Source organism: Diadema setosum, chromosome 4 (assembly GCF_964275005.1).
Source record: "Diadema setosum chromosome 4, eeDiaSeto1, whole genome shotgun sequence".
NCBI classification, from domain to species: domain Eukaryota; kingdom Metazoa; phylum Echinodermata; class Echinoidea; order Diadematoida; family Diadematidae; genus Diadema; species Diadema setosum.
Genome location: NC_092688.1, coordinates 41,074,860 through 41,090,710, shown reverse-complemented (window position 1 = coordinate 41,090,710; position 15,851 = coordinate 41,074,860). Strand labels below are relative to the sequence as shown.

Below are 15,851 nucleotides of genomic sequence, written 5' to 3'. Positions count from 1 at the left end.
ATGAATCTGCGTGATCAAAAATAAATTGATATATGCAACAGAAATTTCCTGAGTTCATTCATATTGTAGTGGTCCGGACTTTCTTCAGAAAAATCATCACCACTATGCTGAGGTTGTGCAGAATCTGCCTCCCTCCGGATTTCAAGGGATATATTCAGAAAACCAGAAAAATGAGAAATAGGAAAGAGAAGAAAAGAATAGGAAAGCAAGAAAAAGCAAGAAAGAAATGAAAGATAAAGCTTACTGGGCAATTCCGCAGTTAGGTGGACATGACATGGATAAAAGAAATGTGCCTCTTTATCTTACCCTTTAATCTAGGTATCAACTAATGCCATGGATGTTCACCAATCATTAGGGTCTTTCAAATTCAGTAGATTTTATTTTTCGTATTCATTGATTTTGTGAGATCTAAAACCATCATTTAAAATGTACATGTGGGACTGGGGACGCTGAAATTCACTTAAATGCAAATTACAGTGGGTTCCTTTGAAATTTTTTCCTCAAAGTTTTGCTAAAGGGTAAAAGATGAATGCATTTAAATACTCCAGAAGTCATGTGACATTTTGTAAATTACAAAAGGGTGAAATGACCTGCGGAATTTCTCCGGACAAATGTAACGTTACTAACCGTAACGTTACTAACCATGCTTTTGGGGGTCTAGCTAAAAAATTATTGGTCGAACTGCTAAAAAAATTTGCATGAACATTTGTCATGATGCAATAATTGAAATTAATGCAACACTTTGTTTGAAGTAACTTGAATTTTTGCACACTTTTTGTTACAAGACATTGATTTTTTTGTCATGTCCTTTTTTCGTAACATTACTAACCAGCCCTTTAAGTTGCTATAGCAATTCAAATATTTCTTGGATTGTGTTCATTCTTTTCTCTTTCATAAACCTGGGAAGGATGAACATGTTTTTGACATAATTTTGACTTGAAGTGAATAAATGGTAATTTAGTGGTAAAAACAAATATCTAAATTTGTTCAAATGTAACGTTACTAACCGCGGAATTGCCCTTCTGTAGATTTAAATGCCAGTCCTAGGGAGAATGCATGAGATGCAGGCATGCACTTTATCTCCATACTGCCGGTAGGAGGACGGGCAGCGATGCATTCACACCCCCCCGTGAGTCATCGCCGTGGTAACCCATCTCGGATGCGGGAGGCTACGGTCTGTAACTCGAGAGACCTACCCGCATTGCATGAATGAGATGAAGTGTCAGGCGATTGACAAGTGCTCTAATGGAAGTGTCAGCACCTTCCTCATTTAAAGCCCAAATGTAGCTTTGGCAACAAGATTGTATTTTCAAGTGGTCTTGCCTCAAAAGTCATTGCAAGTGTACATATACTTGTACATTGCCTGTGAAGGTAAAATGACTCTGAAATTTATTGCAATGAGCTTGGAGAAAAAAACAAAAAAAAAAACAAGCAACTATAACAACTAAAGAAAAGTAAAACTACTTGGATTGGTGGACAAAACTTTGCGAGTGAAATATTCTTTGAGTGGCAAAAGGTGTTATATGTGTAAGATTTGACCTTACTGTCACTGGAAATTTCAATCAGGGGTTTTCCCCTTGTTGTGTTATACAAAGCTATCTAACTAACATCTCAAAGTGAAAAAAAAAAAGACAGAAAATCCCTTAATTGGTAGGCTTCCAATTTTATATGAGATCTTTTAATGTACGGAGTAAACTAAATATCCTTCACAGTGTATCCTTGGTTATGTAAGTGCAGATTTAAATGTCACTCTTCATTCTTGAGCTGTTAATCTTCTCCCCATACTCATACCCCCCCCTTTTTTTTTTTTAATTTCCAAGGTTGGTATCATGGCAAAGAAATTCAACTTGCCAGGAGTCGCGAAGGAGGCGCCGCAGCTCTCTCTACCCGGAAAACTCATATTCCCAAGGTGAGTTGCGAAAAGCTAGCTGTCACTGACAGTGAGGATGGTTCATTGCTGATCGCTGCCGCTTTTGATTGATGCGGCGCGTCGCGCCCGAGCGAGCAGCCCTGATAGTCCCGTCCCGTCACAGTGTCGCAGGGCACTGTAGCGGAAAGAAAAGGAATTGTGCAAGGTTGACAGCAGCCGTTTGGAAGTTGAAGGGTGTATTTCCTTCCCCTTTTTTTTTTTCCTCCCCTCCACCTTACCTGGCCTTTTCAATTCCATTCAATTCTCATCCATGAAGATTGCATCCGAGTGTAAATGAACAGCAACTGTCAACAAGAGTCAGCTTTAAGTTCAAACTACTTTCCCTGAATACATCAATATACAAATGTATATTACTAAGAAGTGATAGTACTGTTCAATATTCAACTATCCTTTTGCCTATCAATGTTTGCTCTAGTTTTTTTCTGTTGTTAATGGGTGTACAAGTTCATGCTGAGCTGAAGTAATGACATTAGTTTCTCCTTTGAGATTCATTTTCCTCCTCCATGTCATATTCACCTACAAATTATTTACAAGTTTCCTGTTTTAAATGATGCCCCCCCCCACCCCATTTGCTCTCAGGCACCAGTTCTGTCAGTAATATGTTGCATTTTCACTATGACTATGGGTTGATGTGGTGTATTCATGGCTTTTATTCTTCTTCCCTTTCTCAACATCGCTTTCTCTTTCTATCTTTGTAAATGCATGTCCACCCTCCATCCCTCTCTCCATCTCCCCCTTCTGCTCCTCTGCCCCCTCTTCCTTAACCCACCCACCCCGACATCCCCCCCCCCCACACCCCCCCCTGATTCCAACACCCACCCCTTACAGCATGCACAACTCAGGTCACTTCTCCATGCTGGGACTCGGCGACATCGTGATGCCCGGCCTCCTCCTCTGCTTCGTCATGCGCTACGACAACTACAAGAGGCAGCAGACGGACGTGGTGGCTCCCGCCCCCATCCTCCCGCCGAACAGCATCACGCAAAAGCTCACCTACTTTCACTGTTCCCTCATCGGCTATTTTGTCGGTAGGTATTCCCCCGACGAGGCCCCCATCTCACTAGGAAGGCAATTGTGGCAACCATTGCAATCTCTGAAAATTTTGCAAAGCGTTGCACAGTAGCCCTCCAACTCCATTTTTTGCTTGCAAGACAATTACACTACGGCTTCTCTATGGTCAACCCGCCCTGAAGGCGTTAGTGTCATGATAGTATGACGCTGCAACATTGCGCTTTGTATACTGTATACACCATATATTTAGCGAGTCTAAATTTTCATGAATCAAGACTTCCTGACATTTTTGTGAGTTGTTAAATTCGCGATCGTAAAGTCCTGTACTGAATGGAGAAATGTATATGTGTACGTCACATTCATATTGGGATCAGAGTCAATATTTTCGTGTGTCTTTAATTTCGGGAATTGCAGTTGACTGGCAAAATTCGCAAAATAAAAACCTCACGAAATATTTGGCTTAATACAGTAATTTTTAAGGATCATAGCGGAATCGCCTTCAAATGAGATGGGGTTTTAAACCCAGAAGTTACTAGGAGTAGTATCTTCTCATATTTGTCAATTCGGGGGGAGCATCAGATTGTGCAGTAAGGGATGTACGACCGTAACCATTCATTGTGAAGATGGAAATGAAAGTGTCCTCATGAGGTTCAGTTCAATTTTGGTCCAAGAAACATCACAAAGATGATCTAGCTCTTCCCTCTGTGTGTGACAGTTCACTGTTGTAGTTTGTGTGCTGGTATGAAACTTAAAGGGATGGTATAGTTTTGGGTGAGATGGGACTTCAGATTTCCAACTTTCTTTGTGAGATAGTAATAAACCTCTTGTGAAATATGAAAGAGCATAAGAGGAATTCAAAGTTTATTTGACAAAAATGGGTTTTGAAATGGCTGAGACATCCAGGAAAAAAAAAGATATTCTTATAAAACTGAAAGGTGGGACCCACCTTTTATTAGGATCACTTTTATTTACTTTGTTTTTGGATATCTCAGCCATCTCAAAACCAATTTTCCTGTAATAAACTATGAATTTCTGTTCAAATGGTATGCCCTTTGACATTTCATGATGTGATTTCTAGAGTTTCTCACAAAAAGTTAAAAGCTGAATCCTCACTTCAACCAGTAATATACCATCCCTTTAATCACAGCAAATCAAAAAATGATGTAAGGTTCTTGTGTTGCCGTTGTGGGCGTCAAGAGAGGAGATATGAATAGGGAAAACAACTGGCTGATATTTCTCTTACAGAGTGGAATAATCTAGGAAAGTACATTTGAAAGTATTATATATGATTTTTATTGACAAAAAGTGTATAACAAAAACTACCAATATCTGTTGATGTCACAGAAGGCTGAAAGTCAGTGAGGACAGCTTGTTTGAGGAGACGCAATCACAGCAGTGGGAAAATTACGGTGCAGGTCAAACTGTATGGATGATAAAGGGGAAAAAATGGAATCATAAATTTAAAGGAAGCATTACAACAACCCCATAGTGTGCATCGGCAAAGTTTGTGGCCATTTGCTCCAACTTGTGTCCCTGTCAAAGTGTGGGTCCACAGTTAAAGGCATTGTTTACCATTTGAAAATGAAACAAAAACCCAGCTTTGGTGCTTCAAGATAGTTCTAAAATGTGAGTTAGGGAGAGAAATGATCCAATGTAAAAATGTTAATCAGTATAATCAATGTTAAGTATTGTTAACCCGTTGAGGACGAGTCCCGAGTATATTCGGGCAAGTGTCTGTGGGAAATATGTGTTATAGCAAAATCAAACAGTCCTCAACTGGTTAAATATACAAAATGTGAGCAATAGTTGCATGTATAATTAAATTGTTTCGAGGGCAAACCATCTAGTTATGGTCCATTGAGAAAAATAGGGATATATCCTTATATTTTAGGTTTGATTGCACATATGCAATATGGTAGGATGTTTTGTGGTACAGCTGACCTACACACATGCATATAATGTGATACCTCAAACATTTTTTTTTTTTAAAACAGTGCTCCCAATGGTAAACAATACCTTTAACTTCATTATATTGTTGTGTCAGCACTACAGAGGCTACCTATCTGGTGGTCATCTTTTAGGTCAAGGTCAGTTATATGATGAAGAAAAAGTGGCCTGCCTGTGTCCAGAGCAGACAATCCAACCAGTCCAGCATGGGCGTTTTAGTCTTGTCTCCAGGCTTAACCCATTTGTAGAAAGAAAACAAAAACAAGCACCTTCCATTATCTGTTCAATCATTTTTTTTTTTTTTTTTTTTGTACATATTGTGATCAATATTCAAAATAAGTTGTCTTTATTAATTTTGGTGGCACACTGACATCAAATGCAGTGCTTTGCCTTACCTTGGCAAAGTTCTTTTTATTGAATTTTTGCCCCAAATTACAGGCTTTTTTTCTTTTTCTTGGCAGCCTGTCTTTCCCCCACTTCATTGTTAAGCTATGTCCACCAGTCGTATGTAATGAATTAACATCACAGTCTGAAAATGCTAATAATAAAGCAGTTGTAATGTGTGAACCCTGACTGTACTGTCTTTGTCAATTGGCACATACCGTTGTATGCCTGGAGACTTATTGTTAAAGAATGGAGATTAAAGGACAAGTTCACCTTCATAGACATGTGGATTGAGTGAATGCATCAATATCAGTAGAACACATCAGTGAAAGTTTGGGGAAGATCGGACATTCCATTCAAAAGTTATGAATTGTTTAAGTATCTGCACAGTCACTGCTGGATGAGAAGACCACTACAGTGTATGATGTCACATGCATACAACAATACAAGGAAAATATATAGAGAATTCCACAAAATTTTACTTTTTGAATAAAATGCACAATTCCTCGACTTGTCCCTGACATATGTTAAGGGTAATAATGTATCCCCCCTTGCCTTTTGAAAGAGGGAAGTCAAGTGTTCTTTTATTATGCAAGAAAAGTGAAAATATCTTTAATTTTCTTTATATCGTTGTACACATATGACATCACAAGCTGTAGTAGTCTTCTCATCCAGCAGGGACTAAGCAAAAACTTCAAAAATCCGTAACTTTTAAAGGGATTGTCCGATTTTCCTCAAACTGTTGCTGATGTGTTCTATTAATATTGCTGCATTCACTCAATCCACATGTCTATGAAGGTGAACTTGTCCTTTAACTATTCCCCAAAATATATCCAAAATAAAGCAGTCCTAAAAAAAAGGTGTGATACACCTTTCAATAGTATCACTTTGTTTTTCTCGGTTTTTGAATATCTCAGCCATTTCAAAACCAATTTTCATTACATGAACTTTGATTTCCAAATCGTAGAATTGAACGCTCTTTAACATTTCATGAAGTGCTTTTGTAGTATCTTGCAAAACGTTAAAGGCTCAATCCTCAGCTCAACCAATACTATATGATCCCTTTCAGCTGCTAAACATTTATGCGTCTGGTCGAGTGATGGCGCAATCCCATGAACCCCAGAAAAAGAGTCCAGACCGATAGCTCTCAGCTACTACAGAGGTCAAAAGTTCATGCACTTGTAGCTGTAATTCATGCATGGAAGCTCCCTCAAAATTCTGAGGGAAAGTCATTAGCGAAGAGCAATCGGTCTTGACTTTTTTTCCCCCAATTCTCGACATCATGTCATCATTCGACTCGATGTGTGGAGGTGTAGCAGCTTGAATAAAGATATAATAAGAGTCTAGGCTCTAGACTAGTGGCACAGTGGAAAAAAGAGTATTGGAGGTAGTCTGGGTGCCAAAGCCACTTTTTTTTTTCCAAATCACATTCTCACTTTGTATCATACCAGAAATGATGCCCATGAAACAGAATTTAGCATGGTGTGTATGAAGAAACACTCTCCCTCCCTTAGTCTGGGTGCCAGAGGCTGAACCTTGTTTTACCGTCCACCCAATGTTTTTTGATGGTTTTACCCTATTTCGGGGGTGCTGAATCCAAATCTGGATGATGCAACTCTTGCATCCTTGAGGGTTTTGAGATATTCAAGATGGCCGCCAAAATGGCCGCCAAAACCGGAAATTCCCACGTATTTCCTTCTAAATGGTGAGATATTGAAAAAGTTGATGGATTTACCCTATTTCGAGGGTGCTAAATCCGAATCTGGATGATGCAACTCTTGCATCCTTGAGGATTTTGAGATATTCAAGATGGCCGCCAAAATGGCCGCCAAGACCGGAAATTCCCACGTATTTCCTTCTCAAAGGTGAGATATTGAAAACAATTGATGGTTTTACCCTATTTCGAGGGTGCTGAATCCGAATCTGGATGATGCAACTCTTGCATCCTTGAGGATTTTGAGATATTCAAGATGGCCGCCAAAATGGCCGCCAAAACCGGAAATTCCCACGTATTTCCTTCTAAAAGGTGAGATATTGAAAATGATTGATGGTTTTACCCTATTTCGAGGGTGCTGAATCCGAATCTGGATGATGCAACTCTTGCATCCTTGAGGATTTTGAGATATTCAAGACGGCCGCCAAAATGGCTGTCAAAATGGCCGCCAATTAAACCCGGAAATTCCCATGTATTTCCTTCTGAATGGTGAGAAATTAAAAACAATTGATGGTTTTACCCTATTTCGAGGGTGCTGAATACGAATCTGGATGATGCAACTCTTGCATCCTTGAGGATTTTGAGATATTCAAGACGGCCGCCAAAATGGCTGTCAAAATGGCCGCCAATTAAACCCGGAAATTCCCATGTATTTCCTTCTGAATGGTGAGAAATTGAAAACAATTGATGGTTCTACACTATTTCTATGGTGTTAAATCCGAGTCTGGATGATGCAAACCTTGCATCCTTGAGGGTATTGAGATATTCAAGATGGCCGCCAAAATGGCTGCCAAAATGGCCGCCAATCAAAACCGGAAATATCTATGTATTATTGTTGTCATTGTTTATTTGTTTTGCTTTGTACTTTCTCTGTTTTGTTTTGTAAATACTGTTGATTTTTTTTTGTATTTTGTTACAATTGTTGAAGCGCTTTGTGTCTGTTTAGAAAAAGCGCTATATAAATATTGGTTATTATTATTATTATTAGCTTTTAAATGGTGAGAAATAGAAAACAGTTGATGGTTTTACTCTATTTCGAGGGTGCTGAATCCGAATCTGGATGATGCACCTCGAGATAGTCAAAATGGCCGCCAAAATGGCCGCCGAAACGGAAACTCCAATGTATTTCCTTCTTATAAATGGTGAGAAATTGATAACAATTGATGTTTTTCGTCAATGGCACAGTTTGAACTTGCAGTATATACAGTGAAACCAGCTCTACTGGATATCTTTGAGTTGGTACGATACAAGTGTGCCAGCAATAATTAACCCTTCAAGACTACAGATGCGGTTGAATAATTGCAAGATTACACTGTTTCCTCTACATATAATGGATATTAAGTTTTGAACACTAACAATTAATGGACAAGACATGTTCATCTAAATCATATTGTGATAGTGATGTAGAGAAGTGTACTGAAATTACCCAACATTACCTGCCTTAATCCATGAGCAGTTTTAATCTCTTTATCCATGAACACTCAAATTGGTTATTTGGTTTATATTGGTGGTCTTGATGACATTGTTGAAGACACGAGTGGGACATTTTTATTGTTATGCTTCAATTTTTTCTTCAATATGATGTAACATTATGTATGTATGTATATTTATGTATACATAATCTATTACAAACACACACGAGGGGACGGACAAATCACAGGTAACGCGCCTTGGAAAAAAAAAAAAAAACTAAATAAAAATTAAACGACAACATGGAAGGTAATAGTTGATAATCCAGTACTTACGAATATCATAATCGCGCAGAGTGCTTTTGAAATTACCCTTATTGATATCTACTATAGTGGTCATGGATGCAACCATTTCCAATGACCTAATCAGAATATGCGACAAGTTTCACAAGAATACGAGGCGAGACTCGTCAGAATACAAGACAAGTTTCAACACCAAATACCAACATGCCATAATTTGATTTTACTCTATTGATAGCCGAAAAGGATTAACTTTACATCTATGGAGCCATATTATTGGAGACCACAAGCATTATTTCATAACAATTATGCATAAAGAAATTTTCAATCGTATCTTTCTTTGCGTTTGTACGTTTCAGTATGATGTCAATATCACTTCTTCTTTTTTTCCAGTACGTGTTAAAGTTCCGTTTGAGACATATCGGAATATCTCAGTATATTACAATACCATTGTGACTGTCATTTACACTTTCAATAAATTTTGGCTGATTTGACAAATTCGCTCAACTGAGTTGAATTCAAGAATACGAATTATTGCTTTTCACCCTGCATGGGTTTAATCTCCCGCTTCGCGTTTGAGCACAATACTTCACCATTTCAGTATAAGAACATGTTAAGGAGTTTCCGTTCATACAGGACATTTATAGATGTTCGAAAACCTTCAAAGACCTTCAGCACCCTCGAAATAGGGTAAGACCATCAATTCATTTTAAAAATTTTACCATTAAGAAAAAATACATTGACATTGGAATTTCTGCCACTTATTTTGGCTGTCATCTTGGACGTCTAAAAACCCTAAAGAATGGACGAATTTCAACAATCAAGTTTCGAGGGTGCTGAATAGGGCCTAAAATTTACCAATTTTTGACAGTTATTTTGGCGGTCATCTTGGACATCTCAAAACCCTTAAAAAAGAACACGAAAGTTGCATCAACCAGGTTCGGATTCAGCGCCCTCGAAATAGAGTGAAACCGCCACTTGTTTTCAATTTCACACCATTTACAAGGTAATATAGAGCTCACATTGAATTTTTCGTTTTTGACGGCCATTTAGGGGCCATTCTGGCGGCCATCTTTATCATCTCAAAACCCTCAAGGAAGTAAGAGCTGTATACTGGAGCTTCAAATTTAGCAAACTCAAAATAGTGTAAAACCACCAACTGTTTTATTTTTTACACAATTTAGAAGGAAATAGGGGGTCTACATATGAATTTCCATTTTTCGCGGTCATTTTTGGCGACCATCTTTATCATCTCAAAACCCTTAAGGATGCAAGAGTTGTATCCTGAGCTTAGGATTCAGCACACTCAAAAAAAGATAAAAACCACCCATTGCTTTCAAATTGTCACCATTTAGAAGGAAATACATGGGAACTTCCGTTTTGGGCGGCCATTTTAACGGCCATATTGACTATCTCAAAATCTTCAACAATGCAGGAGTTGCACCATCTAGATTCTGATTCAGCACCCTCGAAATAGGGTAAAAAAAAAAATCAATTGTTTTCAATTTCTCACCATTTAGAAGACGCAAATACGTGGGAATTTTCGGTTTTGGTGGCCATTTTGGCGGCCATCTTCAATATCTCTAAAACTTCATGGATGCAAGAGTTGCGTCATCCAGATTCGGATTCAGCACCCTCGAAATAGGGTAAAACCATCAATTGTTTTCAAGATCTAACCTTTTAGAAGGAAATACGTGGGAATTTCCGGTTTTAATTGGCGGCCATTTTGGCGGCCATCTTGAATATCTCTAAAACTTCATGGATGCAAGAGTTGCATCATCCAGATTCGGATTCAGCACCCTCGAAATAGGGTAAAAACCATCAATTATTTTTAATTTCCCAACATTTAGAAGGAAATACGAGGGAATTTCCGGTTTTAATTGGCGGCCATTTTGGCCGCCATCTTGAATATCTCTAAAACTTCATGGTTGCAAGAGTTGCATCATCCAGATTCGGATTCAGCACCCTCGAAATAGGGTAAAACCATCAATTGTTTTTAATTTCTCAACATTTAGAAGGAAATACATGGGAATTTCCGGTTTTAATTGGCGGCCATTTTGGCCGCCATCTTGAATATCTCAAAAATTCCATGGCTGCAAGAGTTGCATCATCCAGATTCGGATTCAGCACCTTCCAAATAGGGAGAATCATCAATTCTTTTTAATTTCACACCATTTAGAAAGAAATACGTGGGAATTTCCGGTTTTGGCGGCCATTTTGGCGGCCATCTTGAATATCTCAAAACCCTCAAGGATGCAAGAGTTGCATCATCCGGATTCGGATTCAGCACCCTCGAAATAGGGTAAAACCATCACTTGTTTTCAATATCTCACCATTTAGAAGGAAATACGTGGGAATTTCCGGTTTTGGCGGCCATTTTGGCGGCCATCTTGAATATCTCAAAACCCTCAAGGATGCAAGAGTTGCATCATCCGGATTCGGATTCAGCACCCCCGAAATAGGGTAAAACCATCAAAAAACATTGGGTGGACGGTAAAACAAGGTTCAGCCTCTGGCACCCAGACTAAGGGAGGGAGAGTGTTTCTTCATACACACCATGCTAAATTCTGTTTCATGGGCATCATTTCTGGTATGATACAAAGTGAGAATGTGATTTGGATTGATACAATGTAGGAACCGCCCCTAGCAGGCAGCAGCCCACGTTCTTGCACACTGTTGCCCTGTGAAGAATTTGACTCATGTTAGCCTTCTAGTGACAGTACTTGTGATGACTACATTTTACTACTTTGTAGATGATTGGTGTACATTTCATCATTAATTGATTTTTTGTCCATATCCACTCTGGCTTAAAGGTACTAGCCCACATTTGCAAACCCACGAAAATCAAAACTGCATAAAACAGGTCCAATATGACTTCAAGTACAAGTTATAACAGTAACATACCTCACCTGTCGCTCTTTGTCTATACCATTCGATAAAAGAGAGAAAATCATCTTTTTAAAATCAATTTTCAAACCGGGTCAACCCGACCCAAAATCGAATTACGAGCGCGGGCTATAGCTACGTACATTGTACATGTAACACGTACGTGGACCGGAGCTAGCGAGCGTTATACGCATGCATACGGATTACGGTGCATTTTCATTTATTTTTATGAAAGTAATGGACTAATTGGAACGAAATTTTGCACAGGTGTTACTGCAATCATACCCAAACTCCATGCTAACTATGAGACCAATTGCTGCAGGTTTACAAATGTGGGCTAATACCTTTAAGATTTTAATATTAAATACCTGTAGAGTCAAATCAAACAAATCAGAAAGGTGTTGGTTTCATCAACATTGAACATTCCACTTAAAACAGGAAGTTTTGGAATTCTAATCTGTCCATTGTTTTCACAAAGCAGTGCTGTAAGTAACAACTGCAATCAAATTAAAACAGACAATGACGGCACTCCCCCTCAAATCTCTGAGTGATCTCTGTACACATCTGCACTAGGTTTTCTTTTTTCTATCTCTGGTATAAAATAATGATACTGAAATATTGTAAGTAATATTGCTACCAGACTGACAAACAAACACACAAAAGCTGACAGTCGCATAACCTTCTTGGCAGAGGTAAAATATTTTTCATGGCATCAAATCATTTTATTGGATTAAAAACTTAACAATGGTAATTATGTTCAGGGGGAATTTTGGAGTGAAGTTAAGAGCATGTCAGCCATGAACGCCGAGACAATACAATGTAGCTGTGCAACAAAAAAGCTCATTGATTTTGTGTGTCGGTATTTTGTCCGCAGGACTGCTGACGGCCACGATATCATCGGAGGTCTACAAGAACGCACAGCCGGCCCTCCTGTACCTCGTCCCATTCACACTCCTGCCCCTTCTCATCATGGCCTATCTCAAGGTGAGATGACGGCGTAACCACGGCGACCCCTCCTTCTACACCAGCAAATAACAAACAAACACAAACACACGTGTGCATAGTATACAGAGGAACCATTGTTAAATCATAACATGTATATAATGTGTATGTATGCACTGACATACAATGATACATTCATACTTACACACACATACAATGTATTCATACATATATACACACATACATACTTGCAAAACCACATTAACATTCACACATACACACAGACAGACATGTATGCATTCATTCATACACACATACAATTTATACATGCATACATACGGACATGCATACATGTACAGTACATGTATAGGCCTACGAACATGTTTTTTCTTTTTTCTTTTTTGTTTTTTTGCTGGAAATGATATGAATGAAATGATATGAAATACATACACGTGTACATACAAACATACGTACATACATACATCATAGTTTTAGGCAGCCATAGCTCAGTCATTCAGACAATCTTTTTCTTTTCTTTCATTCTTTGTTTTTTTTTTGCCCAGATTGATTACAGTTACAGTTTGCACAGATTTTGAGTGATGGTGATTGCGCACTGCAGTATTTACTGCTTGAAAATATTCCATCACAGATGGATCAACATGGTGTACTTGACATTCAAGTCTGTGAGCTCCTGTGAGGGTTGTAGGCGAGACTCCAATAGTTCTGGTTAATGTCATTCCTTACCAGTTATTCTCATTTGGTATTTGTGAGGAGCTACAGCTTTTCAGCTCCCCCCCCCCCCCACCCACCACACCAGAAAAAGCAAAACAAAACAAAACTACTCTTCTAGAAGGGCTTTTGTTTTAAAGGGAAACTCTCCCTTTACACATTTTGTCACTGTCACAGTAGTAGAATAATATGAAGAAAATATGACAGGAATTTCGCATTAAGTATCTTTTCTTTTTCATGCAATAAGTAAACATTCTCTTCAACATGATACAAAGATACATGTGAAAGACAGATTTTGTACCCGGTACCTTCTTGTGGGGCTAGGTAAAGTGTTCCTTTAATATGTTTGAATCATGACTTTTTGTGAAATTCTACTTATATTTTCCATGTGGCCTTCTGTTGCTGTGATATGAGTTGTTGTAGAGTTTTCTCTCTAGAGAAGACAGGTAAGGAAATGAACCAAAAATTGTATAGAAATTAATGACATTTGAACAGATTGTCCGATTTTCCTCAAACTTCCACCGAGTGTTTTGCTAATGTCTCTGCATATGCTGAATCTTTGCATACATTTTGGTAAATTTTCCCTTTAATCCTCCAAGTTCCAGAAACTGCATATCTGTGCTAAGCTGCTGGATCTTTGAATTCAGTTTATCATTCGTTGCATGTATTTTGCACAATAGAATATAAATTTTTCTTTCATCTAAGCCCCATTTCAGTCATACTCAATCTTTTTATGTTGGTTACAAAATAGATTATCAAAAGCATTTAAGTCACTTAACTTATAACCGCTTGAATTCTCAACACAGTTAAAGAGGATTAAATTTGGTGTTTGTGTGATCCGTTTTGTTACATTTCCCCACTTTTTGCATAATTCCAACATAGAATATGCAGTAAAATTCGGAGTTGCCTACTCAAAGATGACAAGACGCAGATAATTCCTGCCACAAAATTTTCCTGGACATGATTTCTCAGTGTTACACAAAGACTTCAGCCATGGCATAATTATACCATAGTAATCCAAAAATCTCAGGTCTTCTTTGCAAAATCTTCTGTAGAATCCACAGATATGCACATTTTGTTTTCTTTCACGCATGATGTCTTTTATGCATGTTTGGTATACCCTTGTTCCACAGAAATGTTCTCTCATTGGTCACTCATCGGAAGCTACGTTTATCGCTTCCAGCCACCAACCGAAGTGTATTTGATCGCGGTCCGATGGGTCCGACTTGTGTTGGTCAACTATCAGGTCAGTGTTAGACATGATGGGCGGTGATCCGATGAGGCAACATCATCCGATGAGGATCATGTGCTATATGTCTGACACTCACCTGACACTCAAACAACCAATTCAGATTCATCAGACTGCGATCCAATACACTTCGGTGGGTGGCTGCAAGCAACAATCTTCACTTCCGATTTCTAGTGACCGATGAGAAAAAAATCTCTGTGGAATGGGGGTTGTACGGAGTGTACATACAGGTAGTTACAAAATGTGTAAACAAAAAGTTCTTCATTGCAACTGATTGACAAATTGCCCTACATCGACGTCGATGTAGGGCAGTTTGTCAATCAGTTGCAATGAAAACATCTCGACGCAAGAATTCTACTAATTTGAATAACAAAAGCAGTACCTGCTGCATGCTATATTATAGGAATAGAACCAACACTTGCTGTCGGGCGGAAGCTCAGTCTAGTAGAGATGACGTCCGTCCGGAGATCAGGAGGTCATAGGTTCAAATCCTGCTCGAATATGTACGCTCATGATTTTTTATCATGTCTGCTACTAAAACACTGATCAATTCAGTGTCTATTTACGTCGATGTAGGGCAATTTGTCAATCAGTTGCAATGAAAACATCTCGACGGAAGAATTCTACTAATTTGAATAAAAAGTTCTTCGCATTTTGAGAAAATGACGGTGAAGTGATTAATTGATGTCTGATGATCCCCTTCTGTTCTAATTTCAGGGTGATTTGCGGCGAATGTGGCATGAGCCATTCATCAAAGGCCAGCAGAATAAGTACCTGGAGGTATGACAGGAGGCCAAAATGCATCTGGTGTAGTAACAGGCAAAGGCTGGAAGAGACCAGGAATCAAGCTTTTTCTTCGGCGCAACGGAATCGTCGCAAGAGGCGTCATGCCGTTGCGCTCTTTGGGGGTGGGCGGAGGGATCCGTAGATTGGACTGTGGAGTGTTGTTGCCCCCCGGGGGGAGGGACATTCATGTGCCATCGTGAGAGAGCGTCGAGCTTCACGGTGGTGCCAGTCCATTAATGGTACGAAATGATGGTGTGCTCGCTGGAGAATATATGGAGACTCCTGCTTGGTTAATGTGTCTTGATGGCAGTGACTTGAACAGAGACTAAGACTGAGCAGAAAGGATACCTCACCAACATGTTGAATACATTGATAATTTACTGAAATAAAAAGATAGAGTGATAGAAAAAAAGAAGAAGAATGCATGTTTTAGAAGACCTGGGATACCCAGGTTGTTGGTGAGAGTCTACAGTCAGCAAAGCCAGAAAAAGTGGTGCGACATTCAGGCACAGAGCATTCTCAGGGTGAAGTCAAGCCAGGAAACAAGCTGAACACAAGGTTGAG

At 39.0% G+C, this 15,851-nt stretch overlaps 1 protein-coding gene across 1 annotated transcript in view; it reads left to right on the top strand.

Annotated features, from left to right (window-relative positions):
- LOC140227256 (signal peptide peptidase-like 3) overlaps positions 1-15,342 on the top strand; it is a 158,698-nt gene extending 143,356 nt beyond the window's left edge. The window contains 4 exon segments of the mRNA XM_072307678.1: positions 1,821-1,909; positions 2,759-2,958; positions 12,456-12,565; positions 15,219-15,342. Coding sequence (XP_072163779.1) covers positions 1,821-1,909; positions 2,759-2,958; positions 12,456-12,565; positions 15,219-15,287 — 468 coding nt within the window. The 3' untranslated portion in view covers positions 15,288-15,342.
- The last annotated feature ends 509 nt before the right edge of the window (positions 15,343-15,851 follow it).